Genomic DNA, 25,367 nt, shown 5'->3' on the forward strand with positions numbered 1-25,367 from the left:
AACAACATTTTGTCAAAAAAGGAGACTTGAAGTTTCCAGTTTAAGAGACAAGCTCTTCATTCTGTGTCAAGTTTCACTAAAACGTTCTTGTTGCCATTTAAGCAATCGATACTGCCACCTTGTGGTTGATCTTTGTGCTACTTTCACATGTTTCCTCTTGTGTCCCACTGCCAGAAATCTTATCTCGGTTTTTGTCTGCTCAAGTCCGCTCTTAAATGTTTATAATTTATGCATTTCAAGTCCTTGATGAATACATGTGTAATTTAAGGAGCACTTCTTGAACTCGTGGGACCAAATTAAGCTTTGACTGTCTTCTTCTCGAGACTTAATAGGTTGAAGTAGGGCTTTGGATTGTCTAACCTCTATCTTCATTGTGGCCTTTACTACATTATAAACATTTCATTTTCTCTTTGTGCGTCGATATTGTCCTAACTAAAGAACCAAATGAGTGAAATATTTCTATTTGTGGCCTTTTGTGATGATCAAGTGCCTTAACATTTCCACTGATATTTTTGCTATGTAATTGTAGACTTCGTTGGTTTTTTTTTTTTTCTATGAAAGAGTTTTGAATATGCTGTAATAAATTGCCCTAAGGAGAAAAATGAAGCAATTTAGGTAATGTACCTTCTAAGAGATGTTTTACATTAATTGTTTCAATAAAGTCTTTCTTTGCACTGCACATAAGTTGTTCAGTCATTTGGGGGATGTCGGGAACATTATACGGGGAGGCAGAGGAGAAAGAAAGGGAAAAACATTTATAAAATAGCTGCTTTTCATTTTTAATTCTAATGTAAAGCAGATACTTGATTCTGTACACTTGGGGAATACGTGTTAAGTTCAATTATACGACAGCTTCCATTTTGCATGCCTGCTGGAAGGGGACAAATGTAGTTCCTGGTATTGACCACACAGTGTCGCTATTGTTAAGAAAATACTAAACAACATTGTATGGCGTTGGGAAGGTAGCAAGCAGGATAGAAACATCCTCTTTCTATTAAGTATTTTAGGAGCGATCTGGTATATTTAACTACGACGTAGTGTGGAGTACAATCAGGCACATTTTTACTAATTGCTGGGTGCTGCATTTGCATGAGCGACACAGCACTTTACAGGATAGATGGGAATGAAGTGATGCTGAGGGAGCCTGTTGTTGCCACCGGCGCAGCTTAAATAAAGGACAGCAAACAGCAGCTCGTGTGTTACTTGTTTCCCACGTAAAAGAAAACAACAACAAAAAACTACAGAGGACACAAAAACACTTAGGATGTAAGCGGAGAGACAGCCAAATGTCTTCTACAAAGGTAATGATTTTTAAATGCGCTTGTGAACGCGTTACAGTCCCAAAAGAAAACGCTCTGCAAGCCTTCTAACGTTAGCTTGCTACTGGTTAGCCTGCTATCTGATGTAGAAACCTTGCTTGTTAGCCCTTTTGTGTCGACAGTCTTCATTGTAACCGGGGGAATAAGCTCTGGTCCTGCTCGGTCCACTAACACCAGCTGCCATCGGTGTGACTGACCACGTATTGACGAGTAAAGGAAGGAAATAAAGGCATTTAAAATGATACAGCCAGTGTCCAACTCTTGTCATTTTCTAGGTTGTCATGGGAACACAAAAGGGACTTAATCCAAACTCCACTTTTCTCATTCAGTAAGTAGGTACAGCCTGTCTAAGAATGGCTCTCGTTGAAAACACACAAGACAAATACATTTTTATGTGTTTATATTTTTCACACATATGTTTATATGCGCGTGAGTGTGTTCTCTGCTTTTGTTTAGGTGAGAATATATTAAAACTTTACCTCAATAATTCTTAAAGCAACAGTGGTTTCACACCAATTAATTACAAATATGAACATGTATTTAACACATATGCAGCTTCTTGCTTTGTTTTTGAGGTTTCAATCCTCCTTGTGAGTCGTGTCTGGATATCTGTTTTGTTTTGCAGTATTTCAGAATAGTTATTCAAGGCTTCCTTTGTCGGTGCCCTCATATTTTGTGTGGTGCCGTGTTAAGAAAACAGTTGTATCACTGCTGAATATTCTGACATCATTGTATCAATACAGCGTCCGATATTGCTGTGCATACCAACCAAGGCGACAATAATTTATTCTGGACTGATCTGTGGTGTTTTTAAATGGCACGAGCTTCACCGTTTGATAACTGCTGAAAGGGCCTCCCTCCCTCATGGGAGCCTGTCTGAGGCCCAGTGCTCAGTAACCTCTCAACCAGTTTTGAAACTAGCTGAAAGTCTTTGAGAGTCAAGTGTACATCTTGTTCTAGTCTTTAGAGGGTGGTACCGTCTATCTGCATGGTCTCACCTCCTAGTACAAAACGTCACGGCAGAAGAAGAGACGGCCCCCTCACCCCACCAGACCCTCAGCAAGCCAACTGTAGTACTATTATAGTTCAAGCAAAGGCTAATTGTTGCTCCCTCACAAAGGGTGCACAGTCCAAGTCTTTGGATGGTATTTCTGTCTCTTTCTACTGTAAGCGATATTACGGAGCAATATGGAGCTCCTTGGATTTTTCTGTCCCCCCGCACTGTGATTCAAAGTTGGCTGACGAGTAAGTTTAGCCACTTTGGTTTGAGCAGCTTTTCTTGCTTGTTTTGTCTTCAGAGGGAAACATGGCACTGCTTGTAGTTTGTGCGCTCCTGTGCCTGTGCTGCTGGGTGTCTTTCTACTTTTTCTTGTGCAACATCAACGGGTCCAGGAGCTGCGAATGGAACTGTCGCCTCGTCACCCTGGTGCACGGCATCCTGGTAATCTGCGTCACGGCTTACATAGGCTATGTGGACGGACCCTGGCCCTTCAATCATCCAGGTAAGATGTGAGTGCTTTGTGCCGGCGGATCAGTGTGTAGGTGTTTTTGTGCAAACATTCATAGCACGGTGACATTTGATAAGGACGGCACAGGGATGCGTAGATGGAAGGAAGATGTGTAGCACTCAAAGTGTCATCATTCATCTTGTCATTAAGTTAAAAACATCCTTTAATTTTGCTTGGGAAAGCTATTTATTGGCAAATCGGTTACCTCGACTTAGCTTAGCACAATGCTACATTTCTACTTGAAACAGCTGTCACAGTAAGTTACACAGTCACAGGTTGCTTTGTTTTGTTAGCTCAGCGATCATATTATTTTTGGATATGCTAAAAACAAATATTGATTTCTGTCTGTTTCTTTTTTGATGATGCCAGGCACTAAGAACACCCCTCTGCAGATAAGTGCAATGGTGCTGAGCTTGGGTTACTTTATTTTTGATATGGCCTGGTGCGTGTACTTCCGCACAGAGGGACCCGTTATGCTGGCCCACCACACCATGAGCATCCTGGGAATCCTTTTGACCCTGTGGCTGGGGGAGTCTGGCATCGAGTCCTGCGCGGTACTCTTTGGCAGTGAGATCACCAACCCCCTCCTGCAGGCACGCTGGTTCCTTAAGCAGACGGGACGCTACGGGACTCTGCTGGGGGACGTTGTGGACGTCCTGTTCGTGCTGCTGTTTGTTGTGATGCGAGTCTTCGTGGGAGGCACAATGCTGTACTGTGAGCTGATCTCGCCGAGGCCCAGATTCTTTATCAAGTGTGGAGGAGTGGCGATGTATGCTCTCTCCTGGGTCTTTATGGTGGACATTGTTCGATTTGCCATACGGAAAAGAAAGAGTTGGCACAAACAGCGGAGAGACCACCAACCGATTGTGACGGCTAATGGTCATGAGGGGAAGACGGACTGATCGGCTTACGAGTCCCGATAGGAAATCAATCTACACTACTGTATGTCTTTTCTTTCCCACTTTGAATACTCCGTGGAAAGAACAAGACAAATCCACTTTCTGTATATTAACTTAAGATTTAAAAAGGTTTTTTTTTTTTTTTTTTTTAATGAAAATGCTCTGCTATCTGCCTGTAAAATCCAATACTTGTACATTTTCATAGAACTTTGTATGCAGTCGGTGCACCTGAACACACCAGATTAAGGTGCAGCTAACAAACAACACCGATGTCGTTTACCTAACTGAAAACCAAAGCACTTTCTAAAAAACACATGTTGTTTTCTGCTTCAGTGAACTGTGGCCTAGTCCTGTGCTGCAGTGCCGCTCCAAAGGGAAGTTCAACATTAGGAAAGAGACAGTTTACATGTCAGGCCTGGAGTGCCTGTAAAATAATTTTTTCATCATAGCCTATCATTTGTTGTTTTTTTTTTTTTGTTGTAGCTGCTTGACAAACTTTTTGAGCAGATTTGAAAGGTTTACTCAGGGAAAGGCAGGAACATCAAACAGGTAAAGTGAATTCCAGAGAAATCTGGCGTGACATGTTTGATTATTTTGTTGAAGCTTTTGCCCGCTGTCTGAAACCCTTTTCCATAGCTTGCCCCAAAAGAACAAATGTCCCTCCTCTCTCCTCGTGTAAATGCATTTAGTACATGCAGGTACATCTGTCAGTGACAGAGTTGTGCACCGACGATGCTAGAACTTTTGCAGTCCATTCGGATACTTATGTAATCTATAAATATCTTCAAACGTTTGTGGAAATGCCACCAGTTTCTTAAGTGTCTGATTTCACTGTGTCAAATGTGTGACCTTTGTCCAGCATGAGTCATTCACGCTAAGGATCAGTACGTTGCACTGAGACCTCTGGCGTTGATTTTGTCGGGTATTATTAACATTTTAAAATGTGTTTCGTTAAAACTGTCAGTACACTGTGCTGATATTCTGTCTGCACTCTGGTGGTTAGTCTCTCTTTAAAGCAGCATGTGTCAACGTTATATATATTTTATTTCATGCCCTCTACTCTGTGCTAGAACTTCAACCATCGTGGGTGTAGAGAATAAAATGTCTGAGGCTACAGCGTCGCCCCCGATGGAGAAAGTTACCAAACCACCAGCTTTCATCTTTTTTGCTACATTATTGCACATGGATTTCTATCACAATGTGCTAAAACGTACATCCTCTGCATCCTCGCTCTCCTTAAAGTGGCAATGCAAGAGTTGTCGGATTGGCTTCATTGTCCCAACTGTCTTCATTGGCTGCACCTCTGAAAGTGTGGATATAGCGTCCTTATTAGATGTTGTTTCAGTGTCCATATTTTCATATTTCGACCCAATGAGCTGCCTTGTAAATGTATTGTGAACATAATCTACCGGTTCTTGTACTCAACACGAGACCATCGGTAGAAAATGGTCTCCTCATGCTATAAGACAAAGTATATGACACTCACGCTCTCAGTGTCACTGGTTTACCTCGGTGACAAACATGAACAAACTAAAGAAAAACCTCAAGTTAAGTCTTCTCTATATGCTCAAAAGATCCAGGATGAGCGTTGAGACCGTAAAATAGAGACTTGGTTTACAGAAGCAAAGGATTTATTGTAAAAACAGTAACTCAGTGGAGGAAATCTAAAGATAGAAGTACCAAGAGAGCGGTGATGTTTCTTCGCAGGTGTAGCCCATAAAGACAATTCGGCCAGTGAGGATGTTAAGGTGTGAAACACTGCTTTTAATGAGTATGATACAACTGACAAAAGTCTGTTTACCCGACTGCAACTGTTAAAATTTTGTGTGCATCAGAAAAAAACTTCAAATTCAACTTGTTTGTGCCTTAGTTTTTCTGAATGTTCTGTTTGAATTTGTCTTTTTTCTTCTTTTTTTTTTTTATTACTTGGGCAAGAACTGTAATTCCTCCCACATAAACACTCTGTACCGAAGGGCCATTTTTGTTTTCAGGTCTCGTGATCATCCTTCTAAATCCCTGTTTGAAATAAAGTGACGAAACGTGTTGTTTGTGTGTTTAAAACAACATGATATTAACCAAAGCCAAAGGATTAGCAGAGTTTCACTCGGTGAGTGTCACACACTGTCACACATGGACTGCGACTGAAGTTACCTCAGCTGTCCACATGATGGTGTCATATCAATTATGTATGAATGATCAGGGAGAAAACATGGGAAAGTCCTCAATGCTAAAATAAAGACATTAAAGGGAGAGGGGAGGGAAAGGGTGTTTTTTTTGCCATAATTCTCTGCAAAAAAAATGTATTTTCAGTTACATTTAACTTTTTTTTTCATGATGAATTTTCTTATGCTCTCTTATGTTTTAAAGTACAATGAGTGCTCTGCAAAGTATATTGTCATCATTACCAGTAAGGGATAATAACTCAGGACTTGAATGCACAGCACAATACAAATGATTATATACAGTGTTGTAGTTCATAAGGAAAAATACGTATAAAAGCACAACAACAATTATGGGACTTAAAGAGATTCATAGAGGCACTGAAAAAAGATGACAAACATCCATCCTCTAAATGACAAAGGTGCTTGCACTTGGTTACTTTTTCATTATTTTACAAAGTGTAAGAATCAAAAATCCATATGCATACGACTGAAATTCACAAAAAGTACTAATGGAGTTAGTGAACATTGCCTGAACTGAACATGGACTGTGGTCCAGAAAATGTAACGCTTGTTTTGTGTCTTGCAAATGGTTTTCTGAAGAATAAAAGCACAAATCACAGCCTCAAGACAGACTTGAATATCTTTTCCATTTGCATTCTGTTCCAACACTTTGTCTCACAGACACACTTAGTGACATGAGTATGATTTCTCCGTATTCGTTTGTCTTTAGGACTTTATCACTGGGCAAGCAGAGAGCGATTCATCAAAAATATTAGATGTGCATAAGGAGAGGCCTTCAAGCTGTAAGAAATGTGCAGAGTGACAGCACCGATCCTACGCCAACCACAAATTAGCAGGGAGTCATTCAAACCGTGAAGATGTCAAACAGGTTCATACACTTATCTAGTTAAGTTTTCCTTATTGGAAAATAGTTGAGAATGGCTTCCCTGACATGCAAACAATCAAGCAACATCTATCCAACTAATTAGGGGTGCAACTGATTGCTATTTCTGTAGTCAAGTCATCGTTTAGTCATGACACCAGAAAGCAGAGAAAAATGGCATACATATGCATTTCTGTCCAACCAACAGTCCAGTGATTCACAGCTATATCCCACTTTGATATAAGACTCAAAGGAAAAAAAACTGCTCTCAGTTTGTGTCCATTAACTTTACATTTTGACTAGTATAAAGTTTGCACATGTCAATTTTTCAGAGAAGTGTACTTAACAATCAGCTGATCCATGAACTGACTAATCTTTTTATATCCCACCCTATAAAGCATGTATATCGTGTGAAACTCAAGTTTCTTGATTAATCAGTAGGGCTAAGAAACAGCAATACTCAGTGTCAGCTCTTATGGTCTTTTACGATGTCCTTGGTTATTTTTGGCTTGTTTATCTAAACTCTACAACCCAAAAGACTTTGAGTGAACCATTAAAGTCGGCTACAACGTGTAAATGATCACAGGAGAGAAGGTAGAATCAGGTTTGTTTAATATAATCTATTTCCTTAAAAAAATATGTGTCTCCTTACTTTTGAACTGAGTTTTGAAAATGACATATTTTCAAATGAAATTTTAAAAAACGAAAAGAACTACTTCTTCACAATGTAATCACGCGTTTTTTAAAGATGTAATCTGGGTTGGTTATGAGCACTTGCTTGCTGTAATCTGACCATGTCGCCATGGTTACATGAATTCCGTTATCGATTCCTGATAATAACAAATGAGCTACATTTTCCTTTTATTCATAACGTAGTACTTGATGTAAGAATATGTCACATACTGTTAAAACAGAAATGAAACTCCTGTTACATGTCATTGCCGCAGTGGCACAACTATTGTTGGTGTTTTAAGTAGTTTTACAGCAATGTCCCCCCAACATTATGCTGAAACTAAATTTTCCCATCTCCCGGCGGAAGTGGTTAGTGGAAGCGCTACTGGACTCCAACTGGTAGCGGGCTAGGGCGTTGCTAGCGGCAGAAAGTGGGATTTTGGTACCTTTCCGCAAGTTATACTCCTCTACACATAGCGTCTTTCGTCGGGAAAAAAACCCACGTTTGATGTTCGCCAAAAGTTTCAAGGCCCTTTGCGTTTTTTGTCGTTGTTTACAAAGGAGTGGTTTGTTACTTTCTGTCCCGTTAGCTGGCCACATAGCTAGCCTGCTTTCCATCCACGGGAATTCTGCTGAGAAACGACTGAAATCTGGAAACATGGAGTCAAGCAACGTAGCGCTGTGCTAACCGAGTCCTCTGGATTTTTTTTTTTTTTTTTTTTTGCTCAAGGAGACTTTTTGAAGGACAGAACACGGAGACCTATCGCTAGCTAGTCAACGTTCACGAGGTGTTGTACATATATTTTTCTGTCGTTGGCCGGCTCATTGTTGTGAACGGGAGTTTGCTTAGTTTGCACTCGAAACCAGAGCACACGAAGCAAAGTTTTTTTTTTTTTTTCGCTGAAAGAGCTCATCTGTTTTGTTAGCTGGTAGCTGGTGAGATTCAACGCCTGCCAACTTGCCCTGAGAAAGGCTTTTCTTAAACTATTGTGCTCTTTTGATACGATAATACAACCCGTTCGTCTACAATATTAGCCACAGTTGTTTTTTTTTTCCTCTAAAATCTAACACGGCTCGCTAAAACTCGGTATTGAGCGAGTCTCATGGTCACGGGAGAGACGTCCCCACAGCCACAGATAGGCATTTTTTGGGAGCAGGGAATACCAAATGGGACTGCAGGAATTTCCAGCATCTTTTAAGATCATTTAGGCACCGAGGCCACTCGGCCGAGCAGGGGTTGGTGGCAGACGGACCGCATCGCAGGGCCAAGGTGTCTGCTACATTGGATTGTTTACACATTTCCTACCGGCGGAAAACTGGCATGTGAATGCACAGGAGTCATACGAGGAGTTCATACATGCACCACAAGTTGTTCCAGCTGGAGCTGTACGTTTATAATCACTGGCAGTATATTGTTTATTGCCGTGGTGGAATACCATCAAATTGTACGGCTAATACCACCCAGGCCCCGATTAGTTTTTAAGGTCCGCACCGAAGATTCCCTGCTGCTGTTTCATCCGCAAGGAGTATTGTTTGGCAGGTCGTACAGTGTTTTTTATTTCATTTGGTCTGTGGACGTGCCTTGCCATAACGCAACACTGTGCCGAAGTTAATTGATTCTCAGCACCGCTCTCAAGATCCTTGCCTAATTCAGACGAATGCTAGAGAAGGACGCTCCAGGAAATCGACTCACCACACTCTGGAAAATGCTAATGGGATATAATTTACTGCAAATCTAGAACCGGAAGCCCAATGAGTGACACACAGTCCAGCTTCACTGACAGGTACAGTGTACAATGCCTGTATGTTCTGCTAATCCACTATCTGCATGCCACATGTACAGACTGAGAAACCACGGGAAAATCTTCCAGAAGTGTTGTCACATTCGTGTGTGGTCATCTAAAACACAGTCTGATGAAAAAATGTCTGCCACGGTTCAAGTAGACCACTGCTTTGTGATGATATACTCTGTAATAACTGTGTTATTCAATTACCAAGGGGAGGACATCAGCTCTTTATGGAAACTCTGCTGATCTCAGCATGGGTAATGGAGGTTTTTGCTGTAAAGTACTACTTATCTAAAGAGTGAGAAGGCCGGCCGCTGTTTGGGTGCAAGGAAACATTCATCAGTGATCCCTGTACACCTTTCAACATCACTATTACCTCTAAGCCTTTAAAGCTAACCCTCTCGTACACCTATTAAAACAGTCTCTGGATTTAAACTAAACCTTACCTCCGCTAAGTAATCACTTTATCTACGGCAGCTGTCAGTTTAAAATCAAAGGCTCCACCATAGGGCTGAATGATGTTTTCAGGCCAGAGGACAGCACAAAATGGTAAAAAAGGGATTAGTCTGTACCATCCCAATTTGTTGAGTTTTAAAGGGCATCATTACAGGAATTAATTCCTCTGAGATTTTTGTAAATGGAGAATAAGGGGCTTTCTCTTTCTCAATCCGATGCACGCTGGCAGGTAAATAGATGTGATGCTGGTGCATCACATTGGGCCTTTCCACTTGAATTGTACCTGCAAGTGGAGCAGGCCAGTACGCTGGAATGTGGTTGGTAGTTTTTGGAATAGAGGGGAGCTTATTGTGCAGGTTGGGATGTGAAATATCCTCATGGCTTGAGCTGGAGGCTAAAGCCCAACCCATTTTAGATGACCCCCTTCCCCCACTGCAGCGATGGCAACAGTGGTTGGCACCAACTGCTATTGGGAGTTTTTTTTTTATTGGTGCGTGGGAGTGTGTGTGGTTTGTCAAATTGTATTAACACGACAGTGTCTATGGTGGTATTGATTAAACCAGTACGGACATCTAAATGATTCTGATTGCAAATGTGCAACAAAATTTAAACAGCAGGTGATAAAAAATAAAAAAAATCAGATACTTCTGACAGCAAGCTGTTGTTACACATTGCACTTCTTTTTTTTCATGATGGTCATAGCAGATTAACTTGTGAAGGCTTGCACGGTTCTACACAAATTTCTCGTCCACCTATATTCCTTTGAACTTGGTTCACGTGTTGTTTTTACACACTCGGTGCTCTGATAAAAGCGATTATCACTCCAGCATTATGCTGGCGGTTATAGTGGTGCTGAAGAAAAAATGAAAAACAGCAGACAGGGCCATATGTGTAGCTGGCTCTTTACCTCTGTTGCACAGCTGTCCTTGTTTAGGATGCAGCTGTTTTTCGAGGGTGCTTTCCACAATATGTGATGATAATGGCTTTATTAGTCTAAGGTGTTGGGTCTCCCCCAGCCTCTGCCCAAGTTCACATCCATTTTCCTGCCCTTGCTTCTCTCTACTTTTCCTCCATGTGTGGTGTTTTTTTGCACTGTTGGTTTTGATGGGAGTACGTTTCCCACATCTACAGGGGTTGGGCCAGCAGCCGGTGGGTCAGTTTAGTATGCTGTTAGGGCTTTGTCAGAGAGTTCTGCTGATCTCCACGTTTTCCCACAACCCCCCCCTCCCGAGGCCCTCCCGGGAAGTGGTGCTGGTGACATCACTAGTAGTAAACAATAGCTTTCAATGGGAACGAACTGGCAGTATAGGTCGGGTATGTTCGGGGAGTTTGGTTGAAGTACACTGACATTGTTGCTCTGTTGTAAGAAAACTGTCTTTTTAAGTCAGAAATACCGTTGCAGCTGACAAGATCACCAATTCATTCTATTTTGCTCATGTTTTTGGAAGTGCTGTTGGTTATAAAGGAAGAATGCCGAGCACAACTTAGCAGATCCACTTGACGGGCAACGTCTTTCTGTTATTTATTTTGACCTCAGCATCAGTTGAACCTCAAGTCAGGAATGAAATATAAACCTACATGCTAGATAGATCTTAAATTCTTCAAGCAGCAAATGTCAATAATTATAATAATGTATATTGAACGGTACGCTCATTATGTCGGCACTTGTTGACAATAACATAGTTTAAAGCAGATGTTTTCCCTACTGCAGCGGAGTGTGTTTCCTCATGATAAATGTTTTCATGAGTGGTCCTGACAGCTCGGTCTGCTTGTATGCGTCTCCTATATTTGGCAAACCTCCCTGATAATGCCGCATGCTTCTATTCCATCTAGTCAGCGCTGATACTGAAGAAGCTGTGTCAGCTGCTCTAAGCAATGCATTAAGATGAGTGTCCTGAAGTCATTTAAAGCTCTGAACAGAGTGCTTCAGCTCAGGATACAATAGAGAAATAACCGTATATATGCAACACTTTGAGGAAAAGTATGTGTGTGTCGTGAGGTGGCGTAAAGTTCGAGTTAAAGCTAAAAAGTTGGAACGCGTAATGTGTTTTGGTTGATAACGAAAATAGTGGAAGTGCTGTGTTGAATGTGAATTTATTGAACATACAAAGGTGAGGGGCACGAGCATGCCAGTATGCAAGTGTTAACATCACTGTTTGTGGTTTACTCTTTGAATAAGATCTAAATGAGAAAAGTCATTTTGTACGCGTACAGTTGGAGCTTTTCAAAGTGATTCACAGTACATCTACAGTCGGCGCTCAGTATTTTTAGTTTCTACGTGCCGGTTGCTTAACTTGTGTTCCTTAATGATTTCAGCTGTGTTTACATGTAAAATGACTGAGACATTTAGTTTCCATAAGCAGCTCACGCCACGGTCAGCCTACAGCTGCCTCTACAGAGATGAGGGAACAATCTCTTTTTAATTTCTTGATTAAAAAAATCTGTTCCTGCAGCAACAGGAGGCACCTTGCCCTCCACCTGAGCCAGTTTTGCTTGCACCTTGTTGCCTTCAAATCCACAACACAGCTGAGCTGCAAGTTGATGCTAACAGTGCCCAGTCTGGTGCACTCTCTCTTTTAGCTGAGGTGTGCACAATACATGAGTGCCTGGAGTTTGCAGTCTACGGTCCCAAGGTAGCAAGAAGTATGCTGCTTGCATGTGCCACAGAGAAACCAAAACTGCAGCTCTGGATGCTCAGGCCAAATGATAACTATATGTGGTGACAGGAGATGCTGAAACGTTTACTGGGAGCTTGCAGCTTTGTGTAATTGCCCGAGCAGCTCTGCAGGGAAAAAAAGTCAGCGTTTCTGTGCATTCTTCATGTGCTCCACATCGCTGCCTATGTTGGCTGAACTTATTAAATGATATCCTTGTAAATGCATGTGGGAATTTCCCACATCATTAGCGCTAAATGTGCAAGAGTTTGCAAACATTATGAACAAAACCCGCAATGCTGAAATTTAAGGCCCGAGTCAGAGAAAATGCTTGTTATGAAGATTGATGAGCCCAAAGTAAACCCAAAGTTCACAAGTGCAATTTCCAACTGAAATGTTTTAATGCCCCACAACTCATTTTCATTCTAAGTCAGATGACATAAGCACATGCTGATGTTTCCTTTCAAAATGACAAACTTGGTTTAATTAGTCAGCTAAAGTTGGCTACGGATGTGACATAAGCAAGGTAATCTTGGAAATGACTCGGTAAAGACAACGAGGCAGGGAGGAGTCACGAAAAGTTTCTTTTCCCTCTAGCTTTCAAGCAGCTGCTCCTGGTAGATTCACACGGTGCCAAAGCACTTACTTCCTCTGCAGGGATGTTTGTCACACACTGGATATGCAGCTATATTTAGTTGTAGAAAAAAAAAAGAAGTATTTTAAGTGTATGGTTGCTTTCACATATGCGTTTTAATCAGTCTATTGTGCATGAGAACACAAACGGCAGCTCAGGAGGTACCAGCTGCACCTACTTATTTGCAGTAGTTGCAGCTGATGGACATCAGCGATCAAGAGAGCTCACAGTATATTTGTAGTGAGTGTACTGACAGTCTGTAGGTCAGTCTCATTGGTGCATTACTGTTTATTTGCATCTACCAAAATTGTTCAGATTTATTGACTCCAATATGTGCTAAATCTTGTGCTCAGTGTGCTAATACACTCTTAGAGCTCTTATACGCTAAGCCGATGGGAAGAAGAGGTGCTCTGCAGGGTGTCCTTGCCTTGCCGATGAATAAACAAAACTGCTCTTGAACACATCACAACAACTTCCAGCTGCTGACAGGGACGTACATTTATGTCAATTTAAAAAAAAAAAAAAAAAAAAAAAAAAAAAAGATCGTGTCACTCGGAGCTGCTAAAAGGTTTTTATCTGGGTTTTTGTTCAATTCAGAATTTGTGGCAATGTTTGTTGTTAGTTGCAGTGTGTGCGCTCAAGGCTTTTGATGTTTATGTATTTTTTTTTTTAAGAAGCCTTTGAAGAAACAAAATGGTAATGTAACACTTGCGAATTCACCCATGGTTTTAGCATCTGCCAACACTGCAGACACCCACACGCTAAACAGGGAAACGTGGCATCTGGTAAAGTCCTCCTACAGATGTCCTAAACTCAATCTAATGTGAGAGGCGACACGCAGATTCAGTCTTCTAAGCTGTTGAGATGGGTTTTTTTTACTGTGGACATGATTACTTTTTGGCGGGCTCATATTCTCCATGCAACAAAAATGCTGCGATGTTTCCTGATAGTTATATAGGAAATTATGGGCATGAGAGCGGTTTTTATTTTTAGTTGCACTGCATTTCTTTTAATGTTATTCCCGACCAAAAGTCTGCATTGAACGACATAATAGATTTTTACTTTTGTTTATTTAGAGAATGTAAATGTGGAGAGGACTGCTCACACCGGGATGTCACTTTGGCAGACACACACCAACTTAAACCCTGCTCTGTTCATTCTGGACGGCTCTGATTTCCCTCTTTTTCGCTCTCCAGTCATATTCATCTTTATTCCGTTCTTTCCGTCCCTTAATTAGTTTCTCCCATGTTTGCCACATTTATGTTCATGAACACATGGCTGTCAGGGTAATGAATGGAAAATGAATTCCTGGCTTTCTCAACAGTTTCACGCATGCATTTCGTAGCATCGAATCCGGAAGATGAAGCAAAAACTAGGCAATAATGGGCGTTTGAGATTCCTTGTCTTTATGTAATGATGCCTTGTGTTGATATTGATACCAAGCTGTCAGTTCTCAGGAGGATTTGATCTTGTAAGGTAAATAAAATATATGTTGGTGTTGGTAATCCTGAGAGCTTAAAATAGAAGGTTGCTGGACTTCTTTTCTTGTTTCTTGAAAAGAACCAGTGGATAGGAGATAATGCGCTGTTGCTGTCACTGGACGGGTAAAAGTCATCAGCCTGTGGTGAGCCCTGGGTGTTTCCTATATGTGTTTTTTTTTCTTTTTTTTTTATAGGATATTATTCATTCTTATTTAGCTGTTAGGGGTGGGTATCCAGAGCTAAACTGGTAGCGGTTCCAGATTATTTGGTACCAAAGTACTGAAAAGCTCATGGATAAACGGTACTGTTATCTGTTGTAACTTAGGTAACGTAAAATCAGATTTCATCTACTTGTCAGCGTCCGACAATTACATTTAACTCCCCAGTGTGTTTACATTCTGCTCTCCACTTATGGCCAAGCTTTCTGATGGATGGGCTGACTGCCAAATTTAATTTGAATCCAGGAAAATACATTAAAGGTACATATCAGAGACTCGCTTTATACAGATTATGGCTTCGTGACATTAGGAAAACATGCCATATGTGATACTTATGTTGACTATTCCAATGACTGTATGACATCTGATTGATAAACAAGCATCTCTGTATATGGTGTTAAGCTGAGGCGTATAAACGAGTTGCATTCCACTTAGGCACCCGTGCATACTGGTTAGCTGTAGAACATGCCCAAAAGCAGAACTTCCTTTAAACGTTTCGCAGCTGTCATTATACCTGGTTTTCCTACTTATGTTAGAGAGGTCTGTAACCTACTGTTTGTGGTTGTCCAAGTAGTATTTTGCAATATCGACATTGCATCTGTTGATATGGCCCCGATGGTCAATTTTCTAAGTAACATGGAGCCGCATTACAAATGTGACTTTATATAATTCTGGAGACCGCTTTAGCAAAGCAGTTGTTGCAGTAAAGTCTCCGTCTGGCTGCAGTGCTGATTAAATTTTACTGACCTAAATATGTGACCAGTCCAGCTTTGTCACGTTAAAGTAAGACTTGTTATTGTTACAGAAAAAGGAAAGAGGGTCTGCAGCTACTAACTCAGAAGAAAGCCGCTGTATGAAACGCTTCTCATTTATATTTGTTAGATTAACAGCCCATAAGCACTGTCATCACTTTTCAAGAGTGGAGTGGGTTATGATACGCTCTACAGCCAACGGTTGATACATGCTAATAAATTGCTTGGAGCTAAGTTGCTAGCCTACGTTGGACTATAGTGTGACAGCTGTCTCGAAAACCACAGATGACTGACAGTTAGTCTTTCTTGTGATTGATATTTTCTAGTGTAAAGGCTTGGTCTGTTTGGCTTTGTGATCATATTACAGCTTTGCCGTGCGCCTCCTTGCTGGCTGAAGCCGAGTATCATGAGGTTTACAGGTTGCGGTTGCTGCTCATGTTATGATACAATTTCATATAATCGACAAAATGCACAATGTTGTGTGCAATACAGTCTAATTCAGATCTAAGGTCGGTGCATTAAAAACAAGAAAAGACATAGTGAGCTTGCTGGGAACAGCGACTTAAGCAGTACAGATGCTTTAGTAGTGCTGCTCATAAGGATTTTTAATTCGAGTAATAACAACAATTACAGCTCAAATGACAAAAAGCATAATTTAGACATTTCAGTCTGGTTATAATGTCCCATAATTGTTTAACCTTTTCATATGGTTGCATGTCATTTCTTTATATTCTGCTTTGAATTATTTGATGATACCATTGAAGATTATTAGTACCGTTAAGATGTATTTATAAAACTTTAACAATGCCCTGTGAGCAATATTACTCAAGTCAAGCTTGGTTTAAAAAAAGGAATTAATGGAGCAAGAAAAAGGGTTAAAAGAAAAAGCCATTCCTCGGGGATGGTGAAGTTGGAGAGTGGATAGAGCCTGGGCATTAACTAGGGCTCTCAGTGGTGGGGTAGATGATGGGAGGGGGGGGTTGTCACCCAGCATTGTGATGTTGATGCCTATGGACACCCCTTACAATCCTACCCTGTTAGCGTAAAGAGCTTCAGGGCTTTAACGTTACTTTCACTCCAACAAAAACTGGATCACAACAATTGAGTTAAAGGGAACAAGGAAAGAGAACTCTCTTGTCCAAGTAACATGTCTTCACATGTACATTTAAGGGGTTGTGGCCTTAAACTAGGCTACAGCCTTCAAGCTAATTCTGGCAGTTAGGAAGCTGTGTTATTCTGCAGACTGTACACTTGGTCATTAATGCTATTATCAGTGTGTTCCTCTGGGAGTCTCCATTTGCACGTGACCAGCAACCTGCTACAGCAGTATGATATATGAATCCAACCCTTTTCATAAGGTTTTTTTTTTTGCACAGATGTTCTTCTTGGTCACTAAACGTTCTTAGAACTGGCTTTATCCCTTATTGGTGAATTATTTAGTACGATATCAACTTGCATCGATCAGAAAAGATGCACATTATATTGCTCAGGGGACCGGGAGCCATGCTTTTACTATAGGTTGCGTCAGCCTCGGTGCCTCAGTAAGTGCCTCAGCCTCAGTAATGTTTGTCTGTGTACCTTTTGAATCATTTCAGGGTATCAGATCAGACGTGATATGAACTCGTAAAAAGAAACAGAAAACGATGCAACATCAAGATTTCAGGAATCCTAACAGTTCGGAGATGTTGCTCGCTGATAATCAATGTTTTTATCTTGTTGCGGCAGAGCTCATGACTAAGCAGAAGTGTGAACCGTGTAGCATGTTGAACCACCTTCTTTGCTTTCCCACTGCTCGAGGGTAGCAGACAGCATGGCGTGAAGAAATGTCTATCCCCCGGCACTCATGTCAGGAATCCTGATGAGGTTTATTGGGGCAGAAAGGGCACAGTTTTCCCCCTGAGGCTGTAGCTTGAGCTCTAAAGCTATTGGTCTTGTTTCTTTTACACGCACCACACCTCCCTCCCTCTGTCTCATACACTTACTTAATCCTGTTGTTCTTTAAATCCATATCGCATTCTACACGGGGCTACATTGGCAGACTGCTGAGGTGTACTAAAAGTGACATCACCAGGTTAGACATAAGTATGATACACAACGTGGTTTTAAAAAAAAAAAACAAAGTAAATGACTGTGAGGTTGTAGACAACTTTTTTTTTTTTTGTCACTGGCAGGGAGTGGAAAGGTGTGACGTCATGCAGGCTGTTTGTTTGTGTTTGCACCCACATTGTGTGACTCAGTATATAGATTAAATAGCAGTCGATGTGTCTGTGTTCTCTCTCATCGGCTGCTGGCATGAATCAGACTGTTCAAGAGACTGTATCATTACACCATTGAAATAGAATCCCAGAGGTGCTATGAATGGCTTGCTGGTTGAAAAGCAGATATTGCCTGTTCCGTAGGGTACTGTACAGCTCAGCTGCAATGCTCAGTACAAAACAAAGCTAAAAGACATAGAGCCACCACTACAGATATACACTAGTTAAGCCAAGTTTAAGTCAAGTTTTCCAGTCTGATGTAGTCGTATGTGATGTATTGTGTTTTACCTCCAGAAATGGACACGCCTCAGTCTGAGCTCTGCAGCCTGCAGGCAACTGCCAAACTTTTCCAATTCTTACCTTGTTTCAGGCAGGCCACACCTCTCCCTTAACACCTGTGCTGTGAAATATATTGCCCTGCTTCTGGTTGGGCTCCACATTTACTGCAGCTTCCCTCAGTACAAGTTACAACAGCATCATTATATGAGAGGATTAAGCTATGGTTTGTTGCTCAACTTTGAAATTGCTCCCATCGTGTTTAGTCTTTTGAATAAGCAAATAAGTTATTTTTCTGTTATTCAGCTGATGTGGCAATCTGTTTAAGTCTGCTTAGTTCATTCTCAGAGGGAACTGAAAGTAACCTGAAAAGCTTCCTCTGAATCTTGCACGAGTTGGTCTATTTCCCTATACCGTTTTGGCCTTCCTCTTTAAGTTTGAAAGACTTATTTGCAGAAATGCTTGTGTTAGGAGTCCTTCTCCCACAGGGCTGTTCGTCCCTCCCTCCTTTTCTTCTTTTTCTCTCTCTCCGTGGTCTGCTCTGGTCCCGGCCTCTCATGCTGCCACTTTTGCGGCAGTTGGCCCAGCTCTGCCACAGTTTTCCATCAAAACACCAAACCTCAATGGAGCATTCAAGCCCAGGCCCGCTCCAAAGCCGCCCCTCCCTTCCATCTCACCCTGTTCTGACTCTGCCTTCTTTCTCTCTCACTCACTCCCTCCCTGCATATTTAGTGACCCAACCCAGGAAGAGGTCTGATCTCAGATTTTTACAGCAAAAGTATCTGAAGAACTGGTCTGGCTGAGGAACTTATTGATGTTTTTTTGTTTGTTTGTAGAAAACAAGCATTATTTAAGCTTGTTGGTTCCATTGCTTCTTCTAGATCTACACTTCTACTCTTTTGTATCAAAACCCTCACTTACATAAGAATTGCAGTCGGTGCTAGAAGGATTTATTTAGTCAAAATTGAATTTTGTGCCTTTTCCCTCACTAGGCTTTTTTTGTCTTAGCTGACTCACAAAACCTAAACCATTTGATGCTTTTTTTTAAAAAAGAGCAATAGTTTGTATTATGTCACAACTGTCTTTTAGGGGTATAATTTGTAATACAGCAACCAGCTGTTATACTTGTTTGTGCTTCAGCACAGCAACATCTTTTCATTTTCCCACTTAAACGAAAGCTGTGTACAGACAGTATCCTGTATACCCACTGATGAGTCCATCTTAACCTTAGCAGAACAATCAGCTAAGGTAAATACTTCAGCTGCCCACATGACCATGACAGTTACTTTCCTCGGACAATATCCTGATGTCTGTATGCATGCTGCTTTTAGCTTAGTAAAGTAACCAGAAGTTAAATGGGTCAGAATAAAACTGACAAGCCAACATGAACCAGAGAGTCCTGTACGTGCTCCTATGACATGTTTATGTGCCCGTGACAAATGAAAATAGCACATAAATAGATACAAGGCCATTAAAAATAAGTGGGTTTTCCAAATAATGGAAATATGCCTTTTAGCATATGCAGCATTGATCTGGAATAATTTAGATGACAGTTAGCCACCAAAGGTTACTAAAACCACTGTTGCAAAACATTTACCAAGTACAGAAAGACTCTTCAGTACCCTGACAACAAGAGAATGTTGCTTTTGTGGTTGTTTGGTAGTCTAATTTTACACATTTTCCTAAAATATTCTAATCTGCTAAAACAAGTTGCACGAGAGGCTACTATTAAGTGGCACTCCCTCTTTATGTCACAGTGGACTCTGTCAATCTAGAAATAGCTACATATAAAATCTATCAATTGCTGTGACTTAGCGTTACCAGGAGCTCTCTCTTAAGTCTATAAACGTCATGTTATTCAAAAGTACAGAACGGTGAGCCTCTCTATAAACAAGGAAATAAAACTGATTTGGTAATCATGTTTAATTTTTCTTAAATGACGTACGTGCTCAGATGATACATGTCACCCAGTTTTTTTTTTAGATACTGCAGACAAGACGTCCGTCTCTGACTTACACACAAATAGTTGCCTGTAATCGATCAATCAATCAATCAAGAAGCCGAACTCAACAGAATGCAGCCGCTGCAGTAGAGCTAGAGCTACTAAGCTAACTAGCATTAATGATATAAACATTTACTCTTTGAAGTTTCTGAGGATTTAACTTGCTTTATTCAGGATGTTCTTTGTCTGCTTTCTGGTTGTCTGCTGACAAAATGAGTTCCAACTTGTAGATGCATAGTTTGCCGGATGAACGTTGTCTTAATTGTGTCATAACAAGTCTCCCTTTTTTTGTGTGCAGTACAAAATATTGAAATGTTGTATCATTTGGTTAAAGTATTCACATTCATGTCGGTTGTTCACACAGTATTTGCCATGCGAGCAAGATTGGAGAGTATATTGGGGAGAGGTCGGTGTATCCCACACAGAAACTACCTGGCAACTCATCCACATGTTTTGGGATGTTTTTAGTATCCAACATGATATTAAGAACTGATTTGGCTGTTTTGCTGCACGTCCATTAAGTCGCTCTCTACCTCAGTTTAACACACACTCACCATCATCACTCACAAAAGGACAGTGTGTCGTGTTACGTCGTTGATAATGAGTCCCCTTTGTTGTCAGATTTAGTGACTTTTCACATCCTTATTCACTGACTGGTTGAACTTCGCTGTGTATTTTTTTTGAAGGTGCCTTTCCTTTTCCAAAGTTTTTCTTTAGAGAACTTCACAGATGCGCCTCATATCTGTTGTGAGCAATTTCATCCCCCGCTGCTGGATTAGAGAGGGAAGGCCTCACGTTGCTGCACTACCGTAAAGATCAGGGAGTACAGGCACTCCCCAAAATCTGGTGCAGTTAATCAGACCACGTAGATGTGGAGGCTGACTTGATGACAGTGTGTCAATTGCAGATGCTTATGCCTGGATATGATTTCCTTTAGAGTTTGACTCCTACACGGACTCTCAGCTGTGTCTGTCAGTCACACTTCTCGGGATTGCTTTAGCTTGACTTTTGATCTCTTTGCTCGTTACCATTAGTATGTGGTTAGTTTCTAGCTAAATTGTTTTGACAGTTGCTTTAAAAACGAAAACTGGCACCCAGTTAGTCGTCAAATCGTAGTTTTTTTTTTTCTCTCTTCGTCTCTGGTTCACAGCATAGATTCTTTCATCTATTTGCTCGTTTTTTTGCAATTTTATATGTAAATGGTAAATGGACTTGTACTTGTATAGCGCTTTTCTAGTCTAGCTGACCACTCAAAGCGCTTCACTTATTATGTTATTTCATCCTCAGAATTAGAATTATATGTGACATACAGAAATATTCGCTACAGAATTGTCATTACAGGTCGCAACTTTTCAGTCAAAATGCTGCTTTTATATTTGGAGCCTCGCAGTGAACATATTTAACATATCTTTAGTTAATAAAAGTGGACACATTGGTAATGTAAATGAAAATCTAGACCTTGAACACGGTCATCTGTGATTTAGAGCTGCTTGCCAGGGACATCAAGGAAAATGTTCAAGTTAAGCCCTTGAGTGGTATGTTTGTGTCACCAACTCCTGCCAGAGGCATGGCAGTTGATGCAGATGCAGTGCAGTGAGATATTTTTGGTTCGCTGTTTACAAATGGTACCTATAATTTAAGAAAAATAGTATGGCGCTGTGTATTTATTATAGTGATGAAACCCATACTTTGATATTCTTGAAACTCGCACACCAGTAAGCTCTTTCCTCTTTAAGTACTGTAATGTTATGTGTAATGTTTTTGTCCAATTATTTTCTGTGTCTTAGTCTGCAACCTTCTGATGTGGGTGCGTCCTTTAGCATCATCATTAGAGGCTTTTTAGTCAACTGTAAGTGATGTTGTTTCTGGGCAGGCATTTTCTTCTTGTTGGGCATAGGCTCTGTCCTGGGTTGCATATGCCAGTATTAAAGCTCCTCTTTCTCTTCATAACCTTTTCATGCATCTCAGTTTGTTTCCAGCTTGATTTTATTTAATTTTTTCCCCTCCTGGAGAGTGTGCTGGTTCTGCCCGGTGGTTATGTGGTCCATTGATGCTGCATGATATAACGCTAAACAAAATGATTTTAAAAACCACCTCTGACACACTATGCGAAGGCACGGCGTTATTTCTGAAACCATTTTTTGATTCTTTTTCAGGTATGGTGTCATAGACAGACTGACGCATCACCCAGCCCAGTAAAACCTAGTTTCCTGTAATGTTTTCAGTTGTTCCTGTGTGATCAACCAAGAACAACATCTGCCTGCTCAGTTTCACCGTCTCCTTGCTTGTGCATTTCAGTGTGTGTTTATGTGCTGACTTTTCCATCTCTCCAGTTCAGAGGTTTCCTAGGGAGGGGGCTCGCTCCTTAAAGCTGGTCTTTTTTTTTTTCTTCTTCTTCTTCTAGTGGAGGCTCTGGAACTTATTACAGTCTGAGGCATTTTCATAAACGGGCCATTCAGCTGCCTCTGCACGGCTGTGAATGAGACTCAGTGTCGCGAGGAGACAGAGAGTTAATGTAGGCTTGTAAGTTGCGAGACCTCCCCATTAAGGAAGACTGGTGTTCTGTAATGTGTAGTCATTTGTAATGCTGTTTTTTTACTATAACACCCAGCTTTTAGAATGCAAAGGGGAGTGGTGCAGTTTCAAAGTATCATTTTTCTTATGCTTTTTCTTAAAGGTCTTTACAAACCATATAGCATCTAGACAGTGTCCAACATAACTGAAAATCAACAGTGCCTGAACACCCTGGATAAAAAGATATGGCCAGTATTATAAAGTTTAAAAATGGATTTACCATCGGGGGATTAGATCCATGACGAGACGCCACGTTGTCCACGTAATCACAGTAAAACACCAATAAAACACTCTACATTTAGACTTAATGGCGGCTATGTGGCCATATAACTTTTGAATTGTTGGAAGTGGTTTTTAATACTAAGTGAAGTGAAGATGACAGAACATGGCTCCCTGCCTCTCCCGGGAGAAATAGGAGCGATATTAAACGTGCACATCCCACTGTGCACTGCTCGTGCAGAGGCTGAGAGGCCATCCAGATGATCGGCACAGGCGTCATGGGTATTCAGGAGACATTTTTCTATCAGTGAGAAGCACAGTAACAGCAGAATACATGTGTCTGATTGTTGTCTGTTAAACCGATGTTACGTCTCGTTGGAGTTCGATAGGCTGAGGACACCGTATTGCTTACAAGTGGTGAGGATCCCACTCACACTTGGTTGCCTTTCATATGTGGGGTCTATGTATGCTAACATAAATGATTGTGCTTTTAGCCACGCTAAAAGCACAATCTAACCTCTAGCATGATGTTTCAATCCAGTTTGACTCTCAGCTGTACTCATGTTTCAGTCCCTAAGACTTTATCTGAAAGATAGGAACACACGCCGATTGCGAGACTTAAAAAGGGCAGTATTTCCTTAAATTTCTTGTCTCATTGGTCAAAGTCAGATATCTTGACTTCCTTGAAGTCTTTGCCTTTTTTCTAATATAGTCCTGACAGTATCCTTTACCCTTTTAATCCCCACATTGCTCGGGAAGTAATCGAGTGTCGTGACAGGCTGCTTAAAAGGAAACAGGCCATGTATGTGATTAGTGTATGATTATTACAGTGAAGTTGTGATGTCTGCGAGTTACTAAATCATGACGCACGCACACACATAGCTGAGATCAGGGAGGCAGGGAACATTTGACCTGGAAAAGCTTTAATCTGCAGCTGAAGAACTCTGATGTTTGATGAGGATTATCATGTTTACCACAACATGGGTCTAAGGAGAAGCTGTCCGCATGGTATCTTGTTTTTCCCCATCCTGTGCATCAGCATAAACAGCTCAGCTTTTGTGTGCTTTAATTCATCTGTCGTCCATGAGGGCACGAAGTGCAACACTAACAGTCATTCTGTTTTATTTTTTTCAGGTTTAACAAGAAAGCAATCCGGTAAGAATGTTTCTTTCTTTCTTTCTCTCCTTTTCTTTCGATGCAGATACCTGCATGCTTATGACTAGGTAATCCTCTGGCAACACACCTACACACTACTAGTTTACACAAACAGACCTCCAGCTGAAGGAAATGGGGGAAGTTTTACTGGGCATGGTGTGGTGTAACACAGAAGTCTTCTGAATTTGGACCAAACATACCCCACCAACCCCCACTCAAGCACTCACACATACACACAGAGCGGGGGACAAAGGGGTCCCTCTTCTATGGACGGCCCATCACTGCCTTTCACAGTGAACAGAACAGTGGCCTTTCACAGTTGGGGCCAGTATAGGCATAGACAGCCATACATAGCCTCCCGAGGTTCAAGCCGGAGTCTGGCCTTGTGGCATCTCCACTGAGGAGCGCCCTTTCTCTGGCCGTGCTCTCTGGGCACTCAGCAGACTGGCTCCACATCCTCTCTAGCTGTCACATTATACAGTAGACATACTCAGCATGATTCATTCACTTGAAGGTTTTCCCTCTGCATTATTCTCAGTGGTAAAATGAACAATCTGGTTCTTTCTGTTGCTGTAATTTCTCCTAAATATTCACATGCCTGACGCCTGTGCTCATGCAGGGCAGCGTCACAGCGAGATGAATGCATTGCAATGATTTTGCTAGTTAAAAAATGTGTGTGAACAAGCATGCTAGACCCATTCTGGTTTTGCGCCATCCAGTGAAATGCATTACCTGTTTCACACAGATCTTCCTCTTTCTTTAGAACCAGCAGCATTCTCAGTAAAGACCATCCCCCAGACAAGAAACCCAAAAGTGACAAAACCTCACTTCCCTCCAATGAGTTTGACCCTACAGGTAACTTCTCACTCTCATTTCCAGTCTCACACTCTTGTTCTGTTTTCTTATTCTGAATCTTGTCAGGCACTGCCTTCTTTCCATCATGTCCTTCTGTCCTATTAGCATTACTGGCTACCTCCTGTTTCTGTCTGTCTCTTTCACTCTTTCTTTCACTCTTTCTTTCTTTTCTGTCTTTCTGTCTGTCTTTCTTTCTTTCTTTCTTTCTTTCTCTTTCTTTCTCTCTCCTTTCTTTCTCTCTTCTTTCTTTCTCTCTTCTTTCTTTCTTTCTCTCTTTCTCTCTCCTTTCTTTCTTTCTTTCTTTCTTTCTGTCTTTCTTTCTTTCTTTCTCTCTTCTTTCTTTCTTTCTTTCTTTCTTTCTTTCTCTCTTTCTCTCTCCTTTCTTTCTTTCTTTCTTTCTTTCTGTCTTTCTTTCTTTCTTTCTCTCTTCTTTCTTTCTTTCTCTCTTTCTTTCTTTCTTTCTTTCTTTCTTTCTCTGTAAAACACACAGATGGTTGATAAAGCAACACTGCGTTACAGTATCTGTACGGCAGAGGCTTGTGTTGTATTATTGGCTGCAGGATTGAAACTGAGAAGCAGATAAAGGTTTGATTGCTAACTTGAAAA

General features: G+C 41.1%; 2 protein-coding genes across 6 annotated transcripts in view; both read left to right on the forward strand.

Annotated features, from left to right (window-relative positions):
- The first annotated feature begins 958 nt into the window (after positions 1–958).
- tlcd5a (TLC domain containing 5a) lies at positions 959–6,514 on the forward strand. 2 transcript variants are annotated; one of them, XM_072392483.1, is made up of 3 exons: positions 959–1,301; positions 2,618–2,821; positions 3,197–6,514. In XM_072392483.1, the coding sequence occupies exons 2-3, from the start codon at positions 2,626–2,628 to the stop codon at positions 3,727–3,729; spliced, it is 729 nt and encodes a 242-aa protein (XP_072248584.1). In that variant the 5' UTR covers positions 959–1,301; positions 2,618–2,625; the 3' UTR covers positions 3,730–6,514. The 2 variants fall into 2 exon arrangements, with proteins under 2 accessions (XP_072248584.1, XP_072248583.1); XM_072392482.1 differs by lacking the exon at positions 959–1,301 and having other exon boundaries at positions 2,451–2,821.
- A 1,303-nt stretch (positions 6,515–7,817) lies between these two features.
- arhgef12a (Rho guanine nucleotide exchange factor (GEF) 12a) overlaps positions 7,818–25,367 on the forward strand; it is a 37,953-nt gene continuing 20,403 nt past the window's right edge. For all 4 annotated transcript variants that reach the window (XM_072392484.1, XM_072392485.1, XM_072392486.1 and 1 more), the window contains exons 1-3: positions 7,818–9,227; positions 23,886–23,906; positions 24,670–24,761. In XM_072392484.1, the coding sequence (XP_072248585.1) occupies positions 9,196–9,227; positions 23,886–23,906; positions 24,670–24,761 (145 nt within the window). In that variant the 5' untranslated portion in view covers positions 7,818–9,195. The remainder of the gene's footprint in view (positions 9,228–23,885; positions 23,907–24,669; positions 24,762–25,367) is intronic.

This window comes from Leuresthes tenuis, unplaced genomic scaffold (assembly GCF_036924035.1).
Source record: "Leuresthes tenuis unplaced genomic scaffold, fLeuTen1.0.hap1 SCAF_9, whole genome shotgun sequence".
In the NCBI taxonomy this organism is placed as follows: Eukaryota; Metazoa; Chordata; class Actinopteri; order Atheriniformes; family Atherinopsidae; genus Leuresthes; species Leuresthes tenuis.

What these genes read in the sequence shown, in the direction of transcription:
- tlcd5a (XM_072392483.1), top strand. Translation starts at nt 2,626, where the DNA reads ATGGCACTGCTTGTAGTTTGTGCGCTCCTGTGCCTGTGCTGCTGGGTG. An exon ending in CTGGCCCTTCAATCATCCAG is followed by an intron (nt 2,822 to 3,196) that starts GTAAGATGTGAG and finishes TGATGATGCCAG; the next exon opens with GCACTAAGAACACCCCTCTG.